The 18627-nt window shown below is 40.3% G+C and overlaps 1 protein-coding gene across 2 annotated transcripts in view; it reads left to right on the forward strand.

Moving 5' to 3' along the window:
* Positions 1-2029: 2029 nt before the first annotated feature.
* LOC111875576 (protein GPR107) overlaps positions 2030-18627 on the forward strand; it is a 48722-nt gene continuing 32124 nt past the window's right edge. Inside the window, exons 1-7 of one of the 2 annotated variants that reach the window (XM_023871936.2) lie at positions 2030-2391; positions 2563-2673; positions 5674-5819; positions 10221-10390; positions 14971-15086; positions 17165-17269; positions 17515-17648. In XM_023871936.2, the coding sequence (XP_023727704.1) occupies positions 2305-2391; positions 2563-2673; positions 5674-5819; positions 10221-10390; positions 14971-15086; positions 17165-17269; positions 17515-17648 (869 nt within the window). In that variant the 5' untranslated portion in view covers positions 2030-2304. The remainder of the gene's footprint in view (positions 2392-2562; positions 2674-5673; positions 5820-10220; positions 10391-14970; positions 15087-17164; positions 17270-17514; positions 17649-18627) is intronic. The other variant, XR_002844749.2, reaches the window with a different exon arrangement.

Below are 18627 nucleotides of genomic sequence, written 5' to 3' on the forward strand. Positions count from 1 at the left end.
TCTGTTGTATTTATTTGGTGGATTGAAATAACGCGAGAACACCCGTCCCCCAACTAGTATGGTGGGGGCTCAGTACTACATGTAAACGAACAGTATTACTGTTAACAATAGATGATACAGAATTCACCCCAGCACCAGCAGACGCCAAGGACAACATCTGGTCTTTCTGAGGGACAAGCAAGCTGCAGGTCACTTGAAAACCCAGAACGGAGCAGGAAGTATCCCGCTGTGTTTTCTAGGGATTTCAATGCTTAACTTCGACGGTTCGAGTCTTTGAAAATTTGAGACTTGACAGATACGAGTCGCAATAATTTTCGAAGGGGCGTACCGAGCGATCGTTAGCGTACCTCCATTTATTTGAGAGCTGTCAGAGGGATCGTGTTGTACTTAGGCCCAAATTAACATGGATCTGGTTAGGGATTGGCTGAATGCAAATGAGAGAAACACCCAAATTTTAGGTTCAGCCAATCAGCAAAATTTCAGAGGAGAGGAATCCAGGCGTTCCCGGAACCGTCGGGACTTCTGCCTCTCCAGAACAGTCAGTCATTACAAGGCAATAAGAGTAGTCTGAACCCCAAACGCCCGCCTATCCATATCCCCACCTTTGTTTTCCCCGTTCCAAACTCGTGGATTTCACTCAAGTCCACTGGCGCCCATAAAAAATTCAAGTATTGAGAGCAATCCCACACCCTACCCTGAACCAGACAGCTACAAGGAAGCGGCGGATGAAAGTGCAGACCACAAAGGGGGGAACGTGGAGGACAGGTATAAGTGACGACCAACTCGAGAGGATTGAAGTCTCACTGAGCAGACGACAAGAGGAGGGCGGTAAAAAATCCACACTCAGGAAGCACTACCTTTCCCAGTGCTACAACATTATCCTCGAAATAATTAGGAATAAAGTGCATGCGAAGATTTTCGTTTCCATTATGAGACCTGCGATACGGAGGCTTGTTACGTGGCAAAAGTCATCGTTGGAACCTTGGAAATTGGCGGACCAGGTGAAGTGTTTCTGCTTACGAGTGAGGTGCTAGAATCTGTTAATCATTCCACAATCTGTAAACTCTTCGACAGATCGATGTTTCTACTGTGGCCAGAGGGTATACGACATGATGAGGTCTTGCTTTTTTTGACCCATTGTAAAAGCAGGCAAGTCAATAAAGTCGTTTTATCTCGTATATATTTCTATCTGCCTGACATTACTGACCATATGTACATTCAATATCTGAGAGAAGCAGTTCTTCCACCTATAAAAAAATGTGGGAATCTGCAAGCAGATCACCATTCTCATCCTTCACAAAGTTACTTCTAGGTTGGTAACCCCTCTTGAAGGACTTTGAATTTGACGTGGAATGACCTCATGCTTAACCATTGTTTTTTCTTGGGTGAAAATTTCATTTGTACTGTACATATGCGTTTGTATTTATATGACATATTCCTCATCCTACAGTTACTTTGACTAACTTTGGATCCAAAGAATGAAACACAATGTAATGTACCCAACTCTGGTCATAAGAGGATAGAGCTGGATATGTAACAATAGTTCGGCTTCGTACTCATCAGACTGACCGCGTTCGATTCCTGGCGCTACCAGGTTTTTTTTCGGTGAAGTAGTGGGTCTGGAACGGGGCCACTCAGCCTCGTGATGATAATTGAGGAACTAGTTGAAAGAAATGGTGGCTCCGGTCTAGAAAACCGAAATTAACGGCCGTGGGGATTCGTTGCGCTGACCACGCGACATCCTCTATCCGCAAAAGTTGGCACTAACTTCACCGACAAGCGGCGGTCGCTCGGTCAGTATAGTTCGCTTGCGGACTAAAATCACGGAGTTTTTTTTTTGTTCGTACCGATCCGACTACCGACGCTGGACAGGAGACTATTCTAGCACACATAGATAGCAATAAAGTTGGAATCGCATAGAAAATGGAGTTACATATCAAGAGTAGTGTGACTGTTCTTATCACGGACGACTTGCAAGGTACGCGCGAAGTGCAGCGACATCCATGCAGTCCAGCTCGGTCAAGCTTTTTTGGAAGAAGTAGAAAGAAATTGTTCCTGGCGTTCCCGCTGACATGGAGCTTCCGTCGTGCGACTTTTATGCGCTTTCCCCCGGCCACATTTACTAATCCGTGTGTTGCCCAAATGTAATGAAATGTTGAATACTCCGTGGCTGTGCTCACACTTTCATATACGTTTATGTCGTTATGCTACGTGTTTTCCTGCGACGGATGAAATTGTTAAAATTACGGATGTTGTGTTTAGGTTGGCAGTAGAATCTGACGGAATCGATAGTGATTAGCAGACATGGAAGCGAAGCATAAGTGTGAATATATAGTGCTTTTTATGATTCTGCAGCATTGTTGTGCTAGGATTCATAAATTGGATATAAAAGTATGTTTCGTAGTTTACTTATAGTTGTGTCTTTAAATGTGCAGGGTATAACTGAAACCTTCAGTAGGCGTGACCATAAATGCTGTTCCCGCACTGTATGTTTGATTTTACTTGACTGCGAAAGCCCCTTTATTGTTAGAAATATTTAATGCACTTTCTGTATGATTACAGAATGATGTCCGTAAATATATCGCTCTTAGTACATTTGGTTTCTACAAGGGTGGATTACTTGAAGTGAAACTTCGTAATTTTCGCCCTACTCCATACCATGAACTTGATGTGGTAAGTCGTGTAATGTATTCACATGCACATAATGAACCAACGAATGAGAACATTATTCTAACCTAAGCTCTTTTCACTTTCTGTGCACTACCACGCTGAATTTAATGTGGTTAACCATAGCAAATTTTTTACTTCTGACAGCTATAAAAGTGTTTCTTTTTGTACAATTAATTTTTCTTTCTCATATGTGTTACATACGAGAAAGTATTGCGATCTTGAAAAAGAACTTGATCACCAGATTTTGAACATTTCCTCTGATATGTGACCAGAGTGTTCCAGCTGGCATTACAGATGTATTCAGTGCAACAGTGTTGGGAGTGTCAGATTACACTAACATTACCAAAATATTGGATAACTGTAATTATGCATTTCCGGAACCATGTCATACACTTTTTTTCTTCTCTCTATATTGGGATTCCGATCCTGAAGTTTTGCTGTTGAGTTTTGATACACTCTGTATATGTATGAATGGTTTTTGTATATGCGTGAAACTTTGTCTCTGACATTAAGGGGGAACACTGACTGAGAATGTTTGGGAACAGGGTGCTGGGAAAATGTTTAGAGTAAAGAGGGATGAAGTGGTAGGAGGTTGGAGAAAAATGCATTATGAGGAGCTTAATAATTTGTAGTCTTTGCCAAATAAAATTAGAATGATATAGGAGGATGAGACAGGCAGGGCATGTAGCACACATCAGGGAGAAGAGGAATGCAAGTAGGATTTTGATGGTAATTCCTGAAGGAAAGTGATCATTAGGAAGACCTAGACATACATGGGAGGATAATATTAAAATATATATTAGAGGGATAGGCTACATGCATTAAATCACAAAGTTGCAGTGCACTCCTGTTACTATTATTACCAGTTTTAGTGGGGGGGGGATCACAATACTACTAACAGACCAAAAATTAAACACTTCCTTCTTTGACCCTGCTGGAGGGGGTTACCCCATTTTATACCAGTACTTGTTCTGATTGTTCAGGCACCCAGAAGTATACATTTTAATCCTACCTGGATTTTGAATAATCTCACACATCATCTGCCATGAAAGAGGTGAAAAGGAAGCAGTTGGAAACCTAGGAATAATTTTTTCTATAATAGCAATTGGATTACTAAGTTTAGGCCCACTCATGTATGTGTGTATGTATGTAGAGAAATAGGATGAGATGGTATAAGCTAGATTGATCTGGCTCAGGATAGGGACCAGTGGAGGTCTCTTGTGAACATGGCAATGAACCTTCAGGTCCCATAAAATGTTGGGAAATTCTTGAGTTAGCTGAGGAACTGATGGCTTCTTGGGAAGGTTTCAACTTCATGGAGCCAGTTACGTGTGTGAATAGATGTGCACCTTGCTAGAGCCAGAATGATTTTTGAAGATTTTATTTATATTTACTATTAAGAATTTATCCATCATAGGTCAATGCCTCATGTATACAAACATTCATATTCTGGAAATAAGGGTATTATAAATGGACCCCAAACAATAAAATAGCAATTTTGTTGAAAATGGCTGTTAATTATTTTGATTAAATTTAAGGAATTTAAGGTGCCCATGTACCTAAATAAAACTGCATAGGTAATTGGTATCTTCAGGAAAATTATGGTATATGCACAAGGGTCCCAAACACAAAGTGCTGAGTTTGTCAAAGTTGGCTTTACTAGCCAGATGGATTTATTCGTATTTGTTTTTTGGTACTAAATAACCAGAAATATTCTGATCTGTCAATTAGTAGTGGATTTTGTGGGATTTGAGGTTCTCACAGCAGTGGTTTTGAAGAGTACTGTCGTCTGGGATATACATCGTGTAGTCCATTGAAAGTCAACTAACATTTTGGAGGAACATAACACCTCCATCTTCAGGGTTGGGCTCAGCTTTCCATCTGATTTAATGCTGGTTTCTTGCTCAGCATATTCTTTGACCCAGAAGATGGAAGCTAAATGTTTCTTTGAAACATTGGTTGACTTTCAGCAGACCACAGGGTTTTATATCCCAGAAGATAGTACTTTTCAACAGTCTGTTTTGTTCTAAAGGTAATATAGTCAGTTTCAATTGTATATAGGAAAGTATGTGCACTATTTATGTGCTAATTTTTCTTTAACTAGTGACTACTAGTACTGAAGGAATCATTTGCAGTTCAGAGATGTCATATATACAGCAAGCTTGAACTACTGGTTAATTGGTTAGTAGTTTGCAGAACCATCCGCCCCCCCCCACAGAAAATGTATATGAAATAGTGTTAAATCAAAATAAACAGTGAGTGTGATATGTCATTCAGACTTCAGCGATACATGATCATACATTTCTGCATGACAATTGGGAAAGTTTCTCATTTGTAATTTGGTAATATTGCTTATTCAATTAATTTTGATGACATCACTGATAGAAATGTAAACGTATATATTAATTTATAATATGTCTTTTAAAAAATGTACAGATAGTTACATGCCTGGGCATAATAGCATTCAGTAAGGAAACGGAAAGTTTCTCATGAAGCTTAATTTTGTTTTGGGAGATAAATTATTAATTTAAACCAATTTTTAATTTTTCTATGTATTTTATGACACTTCTGTTCCTCAGAAAACCCATTGCTGTTTTACTAGTCAGTGAATCACAAAAGGTTGAGAACTCCTGATGTGTAGCACACCATTTGATGAGGTTTATGTGGCATAGTTTATAAGTAGTATTTATGCTGTTACATATGGCCACGCCATAGCTCAAGCGGTTAGTTGCTGGCTTCCTGGGTTCGATCCCGGGTCTGGTCAAGTGGGATTTCTGGTGGACAAATGGGCGCTGGGGTGGGTTTTCTCTGAGTACTTCGGTTTCCCCTGCCAATCTTCATTCCACCAAATTCTCCATCGTAATCACCCGGGGTAGGTACAGTAGGCCAATGAGTGGCCTCTGTGCCCAGTGGACCCAGCTGGACTCCACCCCCGACTAGCGAAAAAGAAATTATGCTGTTACATTCTGGAATTTAGAAAATGTAGTGTTTTATTTTATGCAGTTTGGATTCAGCCTGGATCGCACAAGGAATGATGCTGTGAATCCATACTTGGAGGACCATCAAGATGTATGTCTGCTTCAAGATTGGACTCATCCAAAGCCCAACAGTGAAACCATATATTTCCGGCTTAATCTGAAGAAGAAGTTGTAAGTAGCATGTTGAGCAAATGAAAATGCATACCTCCTCTATTTAGTATGAAAAATTCATTCTTCAGAATTACCACATTATTCCAAAATTCAGAAAACTAAGGAATCAGGTTCACCTGTATTTATACATGAATAAACTCTCCTAAGAATTAAGATGTGGCCCTAAAAGGGATAAGGAAAAAGAAGTTGGCAGAATAGACAAATATAGTAATTTTTGCTCTTTAGACTATAATTATACTTAATGTGTCACATTATTCAACCAAATTTTTTGCAGTTCATCCCAAAAATTCACTAAAGTAAGATAAATATCTCATAAATAGATTAAGACTGGGAAGTGTATATGGACACACACCTGTCTGTGATCTTTTTAATTCAGGTTTCTTAACATTTTAGGTTTGAAGTGAAATAACACTATGTTGTATTTTAGCAGCCTGTTGCACTCATTGTCATCCATGATATGTATACAGTTGCCATCTTGTAGTGCACTCAATTTCACCTGTTACTTCACGACATGTTTCGGCAACATAGTGCCATCATTAGGTGCCCTAATTACGCTAATCTATTTCATTGCTTGCCTTTATAAAATTATTTAAAAAGTATTTAAAAAGTGCGCATTTGTCAAATATAATAACACACACTAAAACTTGTTAAGATTATTCATCTTATGTGTCATAATTAAAACTTGCTTGTGGTTCTTCCACTATGGGGGTCGTTTTTCTTATATNCCTAATGATGGCACTTTGTTGCCGAAACATGTCGTGAAGTAACAGGTGAAATTGAGTGCACTACAAGACGGCAACTGTATACATATCATGGATGAAATAACACTTATTTTATATATGAGGGTCATACTGAAAGTCATGAGCAACAATTATTTGTAAAGTAATATGCTGTATTATTGACAAACCAAATACACCACCTCAATCTACAGACCTTTCTTTATTTTTCCACATATTCGCCACTTCTTTGCACACATTTCTCCCAGCATTCTGGGAATTTGAAAATTCCCTTTCTGTAAAGTTCTGTTCCAGCCATCCGAAGACACTGACACACCACTTTCTGAATTGCCTCCCTCGTCTCAAAACGTTGTCCATGCAGCTGATCCCCGTCACAAATCCGAAAAGATGGTAGTCGGAGGGTGCTATAAGCGGGGTGTGGAAGAACTTCCCACCCAATCTTTGCAGTTGCTTCCAATGTGAGGTGAGCGGCGTGGGGGTGAGTGTTGTCATGCAGGATGACGATGTTTCATCCCGGACATTTATTGTGCAATGCACGACGGAGCTTGTGCACCGTCTGGACATAACGAGCAGCATTGATGGTTTGCCCAGATTGCAGGAATTTGGTCAGAATAAACCCCTCTGCATCCCAGAAGACTGTGCCCATCACCTTCGCAGCTGATGGCACTGTCTTTGCTTCTTTTTTGATGGAGAATGCAAATGGTGCCATTCCATACTCTGCCATTTCGTTTCAGGCTTGAAATGGTGAAACCAGCTTTTGTCACCTGTCAGAATACAGAGCAAAAAATCATTGCCTTCATGTCTATGTCTCTGCAGTAGTTCTGAGGTGATGGCTTTTCACTGACCTTTGTGGTCTTCGGTCAATAACCGCGGGACCCAACGAGTACAAACTTTCCTATAGCCCAAGCTTTCAATCATCTCCTGTACTGCAATATGCCCTATTCCAAGTTTTCGGGCTATTGTATCCACAGTCACATGCCTGTCATCTTGAATGATCTCATCCAGTCTTTCCCTGTTGCATTCAGTTTAGGCTGTTCTAGGATGACTGCTCCAAGGCTCATCTTCGATGCTGGTGTTCCCATCTTTGAACACTGCTCACACCCATGCACACACTTCCATAAGCACGCTGAAATCTCTGGTGAATTTCTGCAGCAGGGATTTCCTCTTTCACAAGAAATTCGATGACAGCACGCTGGCGAAATGACATCGTTGTCGGCCATTTTGTTAGGAGTGATACTGGTCACGTGATGCAAGCTATTGATGTCACAAGACACTCAAGGTAAACACAACAGCTGGTTCTACCTACCACTGTTCCCAGGTTGCATGCAAAAAGAAGTTGCTCATGACTTTTGGTACGACCTACTTATTTTGATTTTATTGCACGAAAATCAGAGTGAATATTCAGAATGGAATGTGAGAATGACGTTTGTAGTGGGTTGTGTGGGTTCAGCTACATCAAGGAATTAGCTTGTGTTAGTATAATTTTCCCTTGTAAAATCATTATAAGCTGAATGTTCCTAATGTAACTGGTGACATGAAAACTGCTTAACAGAAACAGGCCATTCAACTGGTGCTGTCAGTGAGGAATTTTTTACATAAAAATATCTTGGTGAAGTAACAGGTTGTAGAGTTTTTGACCATAAATGAGGTGATGAGATAATCAGAGGCATTCAAGAAGCATCATTACATATTTCTATCTCATTTTGGAGCTCTAGAGGACAACAGAATAGTGAACGAGATGCCTGTTCGTATGAATTTGAAAGACATTAGTTCTCTGGCATGTAGACCCATTTCTAAGCAGTGACTCTGCGAACAGTGACAATTTCTGGGCAATTGCAAGGTAAGCACATTCCAGTTTCTAGGCAGCAGATTCTAAATTATGCAACAATTGAACTGCAACAATGGTAGCGGGGTGTTTCTATGTCATCCATGCCGAGATATTATAAGCAAAGGACAAAGTCAGTTTAGTGCAGTTCTGTATGGGAGGCTGGAAAGAGAAGACTTTCTGTGTGATATTTGGAGTGTGTGGTACAATGAGACTGTTGTAGTTTCTATGTTAAAATCTGTTGCCAGGAAATGGCTAGTAGAGACTGTAATAGACTGAGGACATTAGTTTGTGTGTGTGTTAACGATCTCTTAAAGTGTAGTAATGAGTCGTGAGTGTGTAAGTGGTCAATAAATCTATTCATCAATCAAAAACCCGTCTATAGTCACACATACTACGTGACAGTGTTATCATGATGTAAAGTGACAGTGGGTTTCCATTTGCCCTACTGGCAACTTTCAGATGAGAAAGGTTAATGTGCAAATTGACCAGAGTGTTACCATTCTCACTGGCATGTCAGTTAAGTTACTTTGTCATGGCAGTAATTAGTGTGTCAGTTTATTCAGCCACTTTTACATCCTCCTAGTGCAGTAGCAAAGCAGGATGTATAAAACTTAAGTAGGACAGACTTTACTCTGTAACTGACATTGATTGCAAGTCTTGTACAGATAACAAACAGCCATACTGCTAGGAGGACTTTTAAGAGCATCCAGTGCTCTAGTAAATGAAGCAGTAGGTCAGTGAAAGTGTTGTTTGATGGTCACTCCCTTTAATTTAAACTAATGTAACCAAACTGTTATCAGCACTTCAGACATCTCCAATACCATTACTTCAAATTTTGTGGCACTTCATCACTGTTCACTTGAACACGTTTTCCCTGAAGTGGGGTGTCCGTGATTCAAAACTAACAGTAAATTAATGCTACTATTGCTGCAGCATTTAATTGCATGAACACTGCTTCTCCTTCTAATTGGCTTAACAATTTTATTGTCAGAAATAATTTCAGGATTCTCAGTTATAATTCTCTATATGCTTGTTCTAGAATACCACCTATAGGACCCTACAGGATCCCTCTAAGTAGTCAGAACTTGTATTGATGGAAATTTGACATATAAATGGATCATTGTTTATATAAAGTTCATATTGGTCTCACAATACAGGTTAAAGAATATGAAGGGAAGTAAAAGTAAAGTAAATAGAGGTATCCCTGTAACAGGCTGTGGAGGCCCGTAGGGTTGTGAGATGTTGAGGTTCCCACATTTTCTAGACAATGGGTTCATAGATGGCGGCAAGGTTGTCAGCCGTACGCACCAGCTGCCCTTTACCCCCAAGAATATTCCTGGTACTCATTTTTATTAGAGCCTGAGTTGACTCCAGGGCCATAGTGTGGATGGAAGGATTAGCTCAATTGAAAAAATCCAATGACTTCATCGGGACTTGAACCTGCGATCTTCAGGCTTGTAGCATACTGCCTCAACCAACTACGGTACTTCATGCCCCCACGAAGGGAAGTAGACGTTATAAATTCTTAATGTGAGGCAGGAGGCCCCCATCTTTTGTAATGCTGTATAAACCTGTTATTTGTAAAATATGCAATTCTCTTGTCATTCCTTCATTTATTTTCTTGGCTAGAAGGAATGTAATGTGCTGTTCATCTCATAAGCCATTTAGTAGTGTTAAGGACGTTTTCTTTTTTGTACTAAATCTGTTAAAGTTCAATGATCTCTTAGTAATAAATATAGGTGAGAGGTAACATGTATTCTTTAGCATTATTTGGTGAGAAAATTATAGTTCATTAAAATTATTCAAATAAACATAAAACATATTTTTCCTTTAAAGGTTACAGATAAATTGCAGTCATGATTTTCAATCAATTCAAATATCTAAAGATACTGAAGAGATGGCTGAAGTACGATCAAAAAGGGGCTATGCAGCATCCCGCTTCAGTGACGCATTTCTCGTACACCAGCATAGAAAGAAGAGACATGCTGAAGGAATTGGGGTTCGAGGTATGAACATAATAGATCTGGCATGAATTATGGGCACGTTTTGCTTCTTATGAAGCAAAATTTGATACCTATGTACCTTTCCTCACCCTTTTCACAGTGCCTGGTATTCAGTATATTTGGCATTAAGTATGTTTAAAATGAGGCTGTGCCATAGTTCAAGTGGTTAGTCACTGGCTTCCCACCGCGGCGGCCCAGGTTCGATCCCAGGTCTGGTCAAGAGGGATTTGTGGTGGACAGAGTGACGCTGGGGCGGGTTTCCTCTGAGTACTTCAGTTTCCCCTGCCAGTCTTCATTCCACCAACAGCAAATAGCAAATACTGTTATCATAATAATTGTCCTGGCGGTTTAAAACATTTAGCCTGGGGCCACATGAGCGCACAAAGTGCGTCCGCTGTAACGAACGTTGTGATGTCCGTTGTAGAAATAAACAAGAGAGGCTAATTGCTTTCTTCTGGCTCCTTTGCAGACAAAAAACTACATGCCACATTCTGCAACTGTGTGGTGTCCTCAGCAACATCCATCATATAAAGTACGAGGGTCGTACTGAAAGTCATGAGCAAAAATTTTTTGTAAAGTAACGTGCTTTATTATTGACAAACCAAACACACCACCTCAATCTACAGACCTTTCTTTATTTTTCCACATAATCGCCACTTCTTTGTACACATTTCTCCCAGTGTTCTGGGAATTTGAAAATTCCCCTTCTGTAAAATTCCATTCCAGCCATCCGAAGACACTGACGCACTGCTTTCTGAATTGCCTCCCTTGTCTCAAAACGTCGACACAGCTGATCCGTCACAAATCCGAAAAGATGATAGTCGGAGGGTGCCAGATCAGGGCTATAGGAGGGGTGTGGAAGAACTTCACACCCCATCTTTGCAGTTACTTCCAATGTGAGGCAAGCAGTGTGGGGGCGAGCGTTGTCATGCAGGATGATGATGTTTCGTCCTGGACGTTTATCGCGCAATGCATGACGGAGCTTGTGCAGCATCTGGATATAACGAGCAGCATTGATGGTTTGCCCAGGTTCCAGGAATTAGGCCAGAATAAATCCCTCTGCATCCCAGAAGACTGTACCCATCACCTTCGCAGCTGATGGCACTGTCTTTTCCTTCCTTTTTGATGAAGAATGCAAATGGTGCCATTCCATACTCTTCCGTTCCGTTCCGTTTCGTTTCAGGCTCGAAATGGTGAAACCAGCTTTCNACTCATCCAGTCTTTCCCTGTTGCATTCAGTTGAGGCTGTTCAAGGACGACTGCTCCAAGGCTCATCTTCGATGCTGGTGTTCCCATCTTAAAAATGTTTCACCCATCTTTGAACACTGCTCACACCCATGCACACACTTCCATAAGCACGCTGAAGTCTCTGGTGAATTTCTGCAGCAGGGATTTCCTCTTTCACAAGAAATTCGATGACAGCACGCTGCTGAAACAACATATCGTTGTTGGCCATTTTGTTAGGAGTGATACTGGTCACGTGATGCAAGCTATTGACATCACAAGACACTCAAGGTTAACACAACAGCTGGTTCCACCTACCACCCTACTCTCTTTTGTCTGCTGTTCCCAGGTTGCATGCAAAAAGAAGTTGCGTATGACTTTCGGTACGACCTACGTATGTTCGTTGCAACAGACGTGCTTCCTATGCTTGTGTGGTCCCAGCCTTAAGTCTGCTATTCTGTGTGTATTTCAGTGTGTTTCGATATCCTTAGTGGCTGCTATTCTTCCAAAAGCAGAAACAGGGATGTAACTTGAACAGCACTTGTGGTGATTCTGCTGGCTGCCAGCTAGCCAATACACGGCCAGCATTTCATCATTAACCATCTCACATCCATTTACATTCACTTGTTAGCATAAAAACGTATAGATCTAAAAAGTTTTAAGATTTATATGGGGTGTGTGGTCCAAAAAATATATGCACACTTTAGTGTGCAATATATCTGCTTAAATAGTTTATTGGTAATACAAATTCAGTACCCACGAAAGACAAAAAGGGATGGCTGTGACACATGTTGAGCTAGAACAAGTTTTCAGAGTGCCCACCATTAGCTTGTAGACACATCTGAGTTTGGCAGACTAATGCATGACCAGCTGTGGTCAAGGTGTCCATAGCGGCACAAGACATTTCAGTTTCTTCCCAAAACGTCTGCAGTGTTGGTGGTTTTCTGCAATATACCACATCCTTCAGGGACCCCCCACATGTAAATATTGTAATATGTTTTGCCACTGAAGATGCTGTTTGGATTGTTAATTCGTTTATTTAACAACCTACAGAGCGTATCTAAAATTAATTATAACACTGTTATGGGTTTACACAATTTACAAACCCTATACACTAATCAATTCATTCGGTCCTCAGTAGTCTTCATGTATTTATAACACAGGAGCTATACCAGTGTCACTGTATTACAAACTCCCAATAACTTCTCACACTATCGGTATGCTTCACGTTCACGATTCGCTCACTACAACTGAACTCTGTGACTGTTACAATTCAACTGACTCCTTAGGCAGTGCAGTTCTCTTATAAACCCTCAGCCAGACAATGGAAAGCGCCTCGCTTCCCTGTTGCCATGTCGCCTGTTTACGGGTGTTGCTGGGCAATGCCATTTAGAGTTGTTTCCTGCTGTGCAGTAACCACGGCATCCCCCGCCACATCACCGCGGCAATGGTTGCCTGACACAGCCACTCCTCTGCCATGTCACTGTGGGGAGGGGGGCAGAGTGTTGACTGGCCTGTTACCGTAGTAGCAACAGCGCTCTGATGCCGCCACGTCACCGCTGGTGGGGGAGGGGATGTCCTCCATAGCGCAATGCATCACAGTATCAAGGGGGGTTAAACCAGGCAAACGTGTGATAACATCTGACATCTTGGTGGTAGTATGGTGGTGCTCCAACTTGTTGAAAGTAAAATGGCTCATTTTCATGGAGCTGATGAATGGCAGGTAAAATGGATATAGAAAGCATGTTGAAGTACATAGGGCCAGTAACCGTTCTTTCAAAAAATAACACAAAAAGATCTTTGCTTGTGCATGCCATTAGCCTCAAATATTTCATGAATGCATGCAATTGTTAATCTTATTGGAAGTTCTATTGCAAATTCACGCTGTTACTGTATTTGTACTTAGGACACATTTTCGGATTTCCAGTGCCACTTCAAAATTATCTTGGATTGCTTGAACAGCAACTGTTCTGCCGTTCGGTAAGCTGGCTCTGGCATTCATGTGACTGGCATCATATTTTGAGGGATATCACACTACACACCATATATTACATTTCCATTTAACTTTGAAAATGTATGTAGATAACCTATGTTAAAGTGTGTATACATTTTCTTAGCCCTTCTCCCCCCCCCCTCATTTTTTTTCTTTTTCAGAGATTTACAGAAACTGCAATTTTTAGTTAAAAATAAAGAGTAAATATTTGAGATATGAGGTCCTCACAGCAGTGACTGTGAAGGTTACTGTCTTCTGGAATGTGGCACCATGTAGATTGGTAGTTAGGTACCAGTGTTTTGGAGGAACCTGATGCCTCCATCTTCAAGGTTGAATGAGATGGAAGTGGTAAGTTCCTCAAAAAGTATTAGTATGTGTCTACCAAATGATAGGCTTCTTCAAAGACAAGCAGTTTATTTCTGGTTTAAACAAGTATATTAATTACAGCATTCATAAAAGATTTGTTTCGATGTTGTTACTTTTTAGCCACTGTGGAGTGCATTTCATTCTTAACTTAGCAGGTCTGTAGGCACTGAAACATTTTGTGTGTGTAGATATTGTAATTTGTCACTCTCAGTTGATGGTGTCATTTTGAATTACATTTAACACATGATGTGAAGATCAGGTTATCCACAATTTACACATGTCCTTTAAGAGACGTAACAAAAATGTTCCTCACTGAATGTGGCTGGAGAGAATTTGTTAATGTAACTTTGAAGGAAATCCCTGAATTACAAGTGCTTGAGAGCAAGGAGCCTGGAGAAATCTTGGATCTACAAGGGATGAAGTAAGTGAGCAGTTTAAGTTGATACATAAAGAGAAACTTTGTGATTTATACAGATTACCTAATATTATTAAGGTAGTAAAATCGGGCTATGATGGACTAAACTTGTCGCTAGGATGTGAAAGACAAATAGTGCATATAAAAATTTGATGAAGAAACTTTATGCAAATGGCAACTTGGCATGTAAGAAAGAAAAAAGGGTGAAAGTAAAGTTTTCCCTGTACTTAATTAAGCACTATGCCCTGAAGACATATTGGGAAGTGGAGGTGTAGCTGCACCATTTTTGACCTTGACACTAGATGGAGGTGAGAGGTCAGGTTCATGCCGCAATTGCTTGTAAGAAGGAAATGGAAGGTTAAAATAAAAATGGTTCTTAAGGACTTGTGTTAGGAAAATGGGAGTGCTTAGATGTGACTGAGACTTGGGCCCGGTGGTAGGTTTTTGAACTGGCAGTGATAAATCGTAAGGTTCTGTTACTAGTGAGTTAGTAAAGCAAACACCACCCTGTTTTGGTCTTTCTTGCCACCACAAGAAACAAATGTTGAAATGTTCAGAGTGTCATGTATGGCTTTTGTGGTGCAGGGAATCTAAGTGTTACCAGACCAGTCCATGCAGGAAAAGGATGTCCAAAATTAGAGAAGCTGGAATTTCCCATTACTGAAAGAATTTCTGATGGAGTTAAATATTTCAATACTAATGTAAGTTGATCACCTCTTTACACAAAATGCTGTTTAAAGTTAGTCACATCATGTCTCGTGGATGTGAAAGATGTTACTTTTTTATAGTCCTGTATAAGATGGGTAAAATATATGAACTAGTTAGTTAATTAATAATATTGTCACCATCATCATTCACTGGTATTTATACCAGGAGTTTTTGCATTCTCTGTTCTGTAATGACTGTTTTTTTTGTCTGTATCTGCTCTTTCCTTGCTCTGCAGTGTAAGTGTGAATCTGTAAGTGTGGTGTACTGAACTTGCTAATGTCACTACAACCGTAAGTATACGCCATCATTTGGGAGTGAATTTTAGGTGTCTACTTATAGACAATACAAGATGTATCAAATTATGTGTCATTCTTGGCCCAGAGGTTTTTTGTGGGTTTCTTCAGTTCCACAAGGCAAATTCTGGCATAGGACTTTAACACATTGCGGACCGGTTGTTTAAATATTTAAATCACCCTGGGAACTGGGGTTTTTAAGCCTAGCACCCTAACTTGTGCACTGTTCACTTTAAAAATTAATATAAAATCTCCTAATTAATTTTATGAACTAAAATTTTTGGAGAACACTTACCAGAGCTCCTAGAAGTGCTTGCGCATGTGATATCTCTGGAAACATTCCCCTTTGTGAAGATTCATCATGCAGAATTTGCAGATGTACGCAGTCCTACTCTTCTTCTTGTCTACTGCGCACACACGGCACTGCCTGGAAGGGTACTTCTTACAATGTTCACTCTTCACAATTCTCACGAGGGTGTGTTTCCGCATATCACCCAAGAGTCATCCAGGGGGGTCCACATGAGGCCTCCGGCGGGTGCGAACAAATGGCCCCGGCTGCACTACGTCTGTGTCTGACGCAGGTACTGCCGCCACCGTGAGGTCAGTAGCTCAAGCTTTTGCCAAGTTCAACAGAAATGCTTTGTATTTCAAAGTAGAATTTCTGTTCACCTTTTTGAAAACCGAAAATGAATTGAAAAGTGCTCAGTTTATAAGCCACAGTGCGCTGTCACTGTCACTTTCACTGAGGCTGGCCTCGCTATCAGAAGACAAAGCAGTTGGTAAATCTGATAGCTCATCGGAGAACAAATCTAATATTTCTTGTTCTCCGAGAGAATGCTTCGCCTGCAACTGCTTTCGTCTCTGATCCATGTTGCACTGCTAACTTCCTGGTTCATACGTGGAAGCTTGGACTCGAACAAAGGCTTTTTTCTTTAGGGTGTGACAGGAAATGGGCGTGCTCATGTTACTGGCTAAGCTAGCAAACATTCCCGAGGTCAACTACGCATGATGCAACATGGCCACACAGCGAGCTATAGTCGGTTGCAACATAACGCGTCAGAAAAGGGCCAGTTGGCCCGCCCAGTCCGCAATGCAATAGAAACATAGAGGGCCAATTTGCCCCTCCGGTCCTGAATGTGTTAATTAGGATGTGACCACTTCCTTTCATATCCTTTCCAGTTCATTATTCACTAATGGTCTTGTCATTTGATGCCGTATTATCTTGTAAATTGAAAGCATTATTAAAATCAGGAACATACTATAAGTAAAATACATGTAATTCATATAGAATGATGGTCTGTGATTTGATAGATTTGCTGCTGTTAACAGGATTATTTTCTTTTTGTACTGTCCATTGCCTGAAGAAGATGTGAAACATTTTAGACATTGGCTGTCTCTCCATCATCAAGCAAAAGGAAAAGGTAGCTACTCATAGTAGTAAATATAGTACATCTTTGTATATAGTCAGTGGACAGTGCCAAAAGAGAAGGCTTTGTGATCTGTTAGCCGCGTTAATAGTTCCTGCAGAGTAAAGCACTCTTTCCTTTCTCCAGATAGTGGAGACAGAATGAGCCTATGAAACAATATGCTGCTGCAGGTGTCTTCCCTCCATCACCTGAGGATGGAAACAGGATGATGGACAAAGTCCAGAAACCCAGTAATTTCGATATACTTCTTGTCTAGCCAGGCAGTGGACATGGAAAATGGTCTTTAAAAGTTTCTTTGATTTTTCAGTATTTGAAACATTAATACATGCAATGTTTTTTTTTTTTGTACAGTTTGTGGTATCTGTTGAAAGTGAGATTGATGAAGGACTGTACAGCTTATATTTCCACAATTGTCCAAATTACAAAGATGGTTCTCCAGTGGTTCATAATTTTATGGTAAGTGTAGTTTGACTGCTGTAAATTTTAAAACATTATGAATCATTGTAAAGGAGTGGTAGAACATAGAAGTATATTTTACCAAACATTACAGTGCAGTGTTAGCATTTGTCTTTCCTGTTCAGGCGGTTTCTGATTTGAACCTCTTCTGGGAGAGCCTGTGTAGTTGATACAGTGTGATTAAGTAGACTAAAGAAAGGATGTATTACTCCCAAAATTATGAGTAAGTGTTTATTTTCTTGCAGTTGGAGATTGAAGAAAATAACAGTGGAAATTACTTGTCAGCTGGTGAGATGCCTCTTCCAGCCCTCTACTTCATGATGTCTCTCCTCTTTTTCCTCTCAGGCTGTTTCTGGCTATTCATTTTGCGCAAAAGCAAGTGAGTTCAACCTTTTTCTACAACTTGTAAACTTACTAGCTTTTAATAAGTATAGTGTATGTATGATTTGTGTTCCCATTCAAACTTCCCTTAGCTTTAAAGTTTGGATATTGTTGGAATTGTCTTAAAGTACTAATGTTTTATGCCTAAGGAGAAAAGTAATGATTTTCAGCCTACTTTCCTTATTTTATTTAGGAAGGAAGCGAGTGATCAGCTTTACGCTCTAACTGTAGTGGCAGAGTGTTTGGTATATATGTGGTAGGAAGCTGGTTGAACCTCATAACCCTTCTAGATGTGGTGGAAGGGAGAAAATGTACTTCCTCTGCTAGGTGTTGAACCTTGATCATGCAGCCCATAGCTTGTAGTTTTACTGCCAGTGTATTCCTGTGTTAACAGTCAAAACACTATTCAGCATCACACTTTCCATGACACACGCACATTCCCCCTCTCCCAACTCTAGTTGATTATGTTGTAACATGTATACCCATCGCTAGACAACAGTTCGGTAAACACATTTCCGAGGTACGCACTCAATAGTGGGACCTCCATTGCTGGTTACCAGGTCACTAGGCACATTTCATAGCAAGGGATAAAACACAAATAACGACAGAGTAATACACAAACTAGTTTGAGGTGGTGGTCTCTTGTTGGTTCACCCCCAGTTTTAAAAGAGAGTTCTTTTATGAATTAATTGATTCGCAAAAGATTTCAGTTCAGTCGCAAGTGATTCTTCATCTGTCACTAATCACAAGGGAAGAGAAGACACTCATAGTCCAGTAAGGAAGGGAGCAAGTCTTAAACAGTCATCGATTGTGAGCTGTTATAATTAATTGTAATTGTAATAAAAGTTTCAGTACATCCAATCCAGAACCCATTATTATTAGTCACACAAAACAAACACACGCACACACACACACACACACACACACACACACACACACATATATATATATATATATATTGATACATGTCTAACTGT

The sequence above is a fragment of the Cryptotermes secundus genome, unplaced genomic scaffold (genome assembly GCF_002891405.2).
Source record: "Cryptotermes secundus unplaced genomic scaffold, Csec_1.0 scaffold1078, whole genome shotgun sequence".
NCBI classification, from domain to species: Eukaryota; Metazoa; Arthropoda; class Insecta; order Blattodea; family Kalotermitidae; genus Cryptotermes; species Cryptotermes secundus.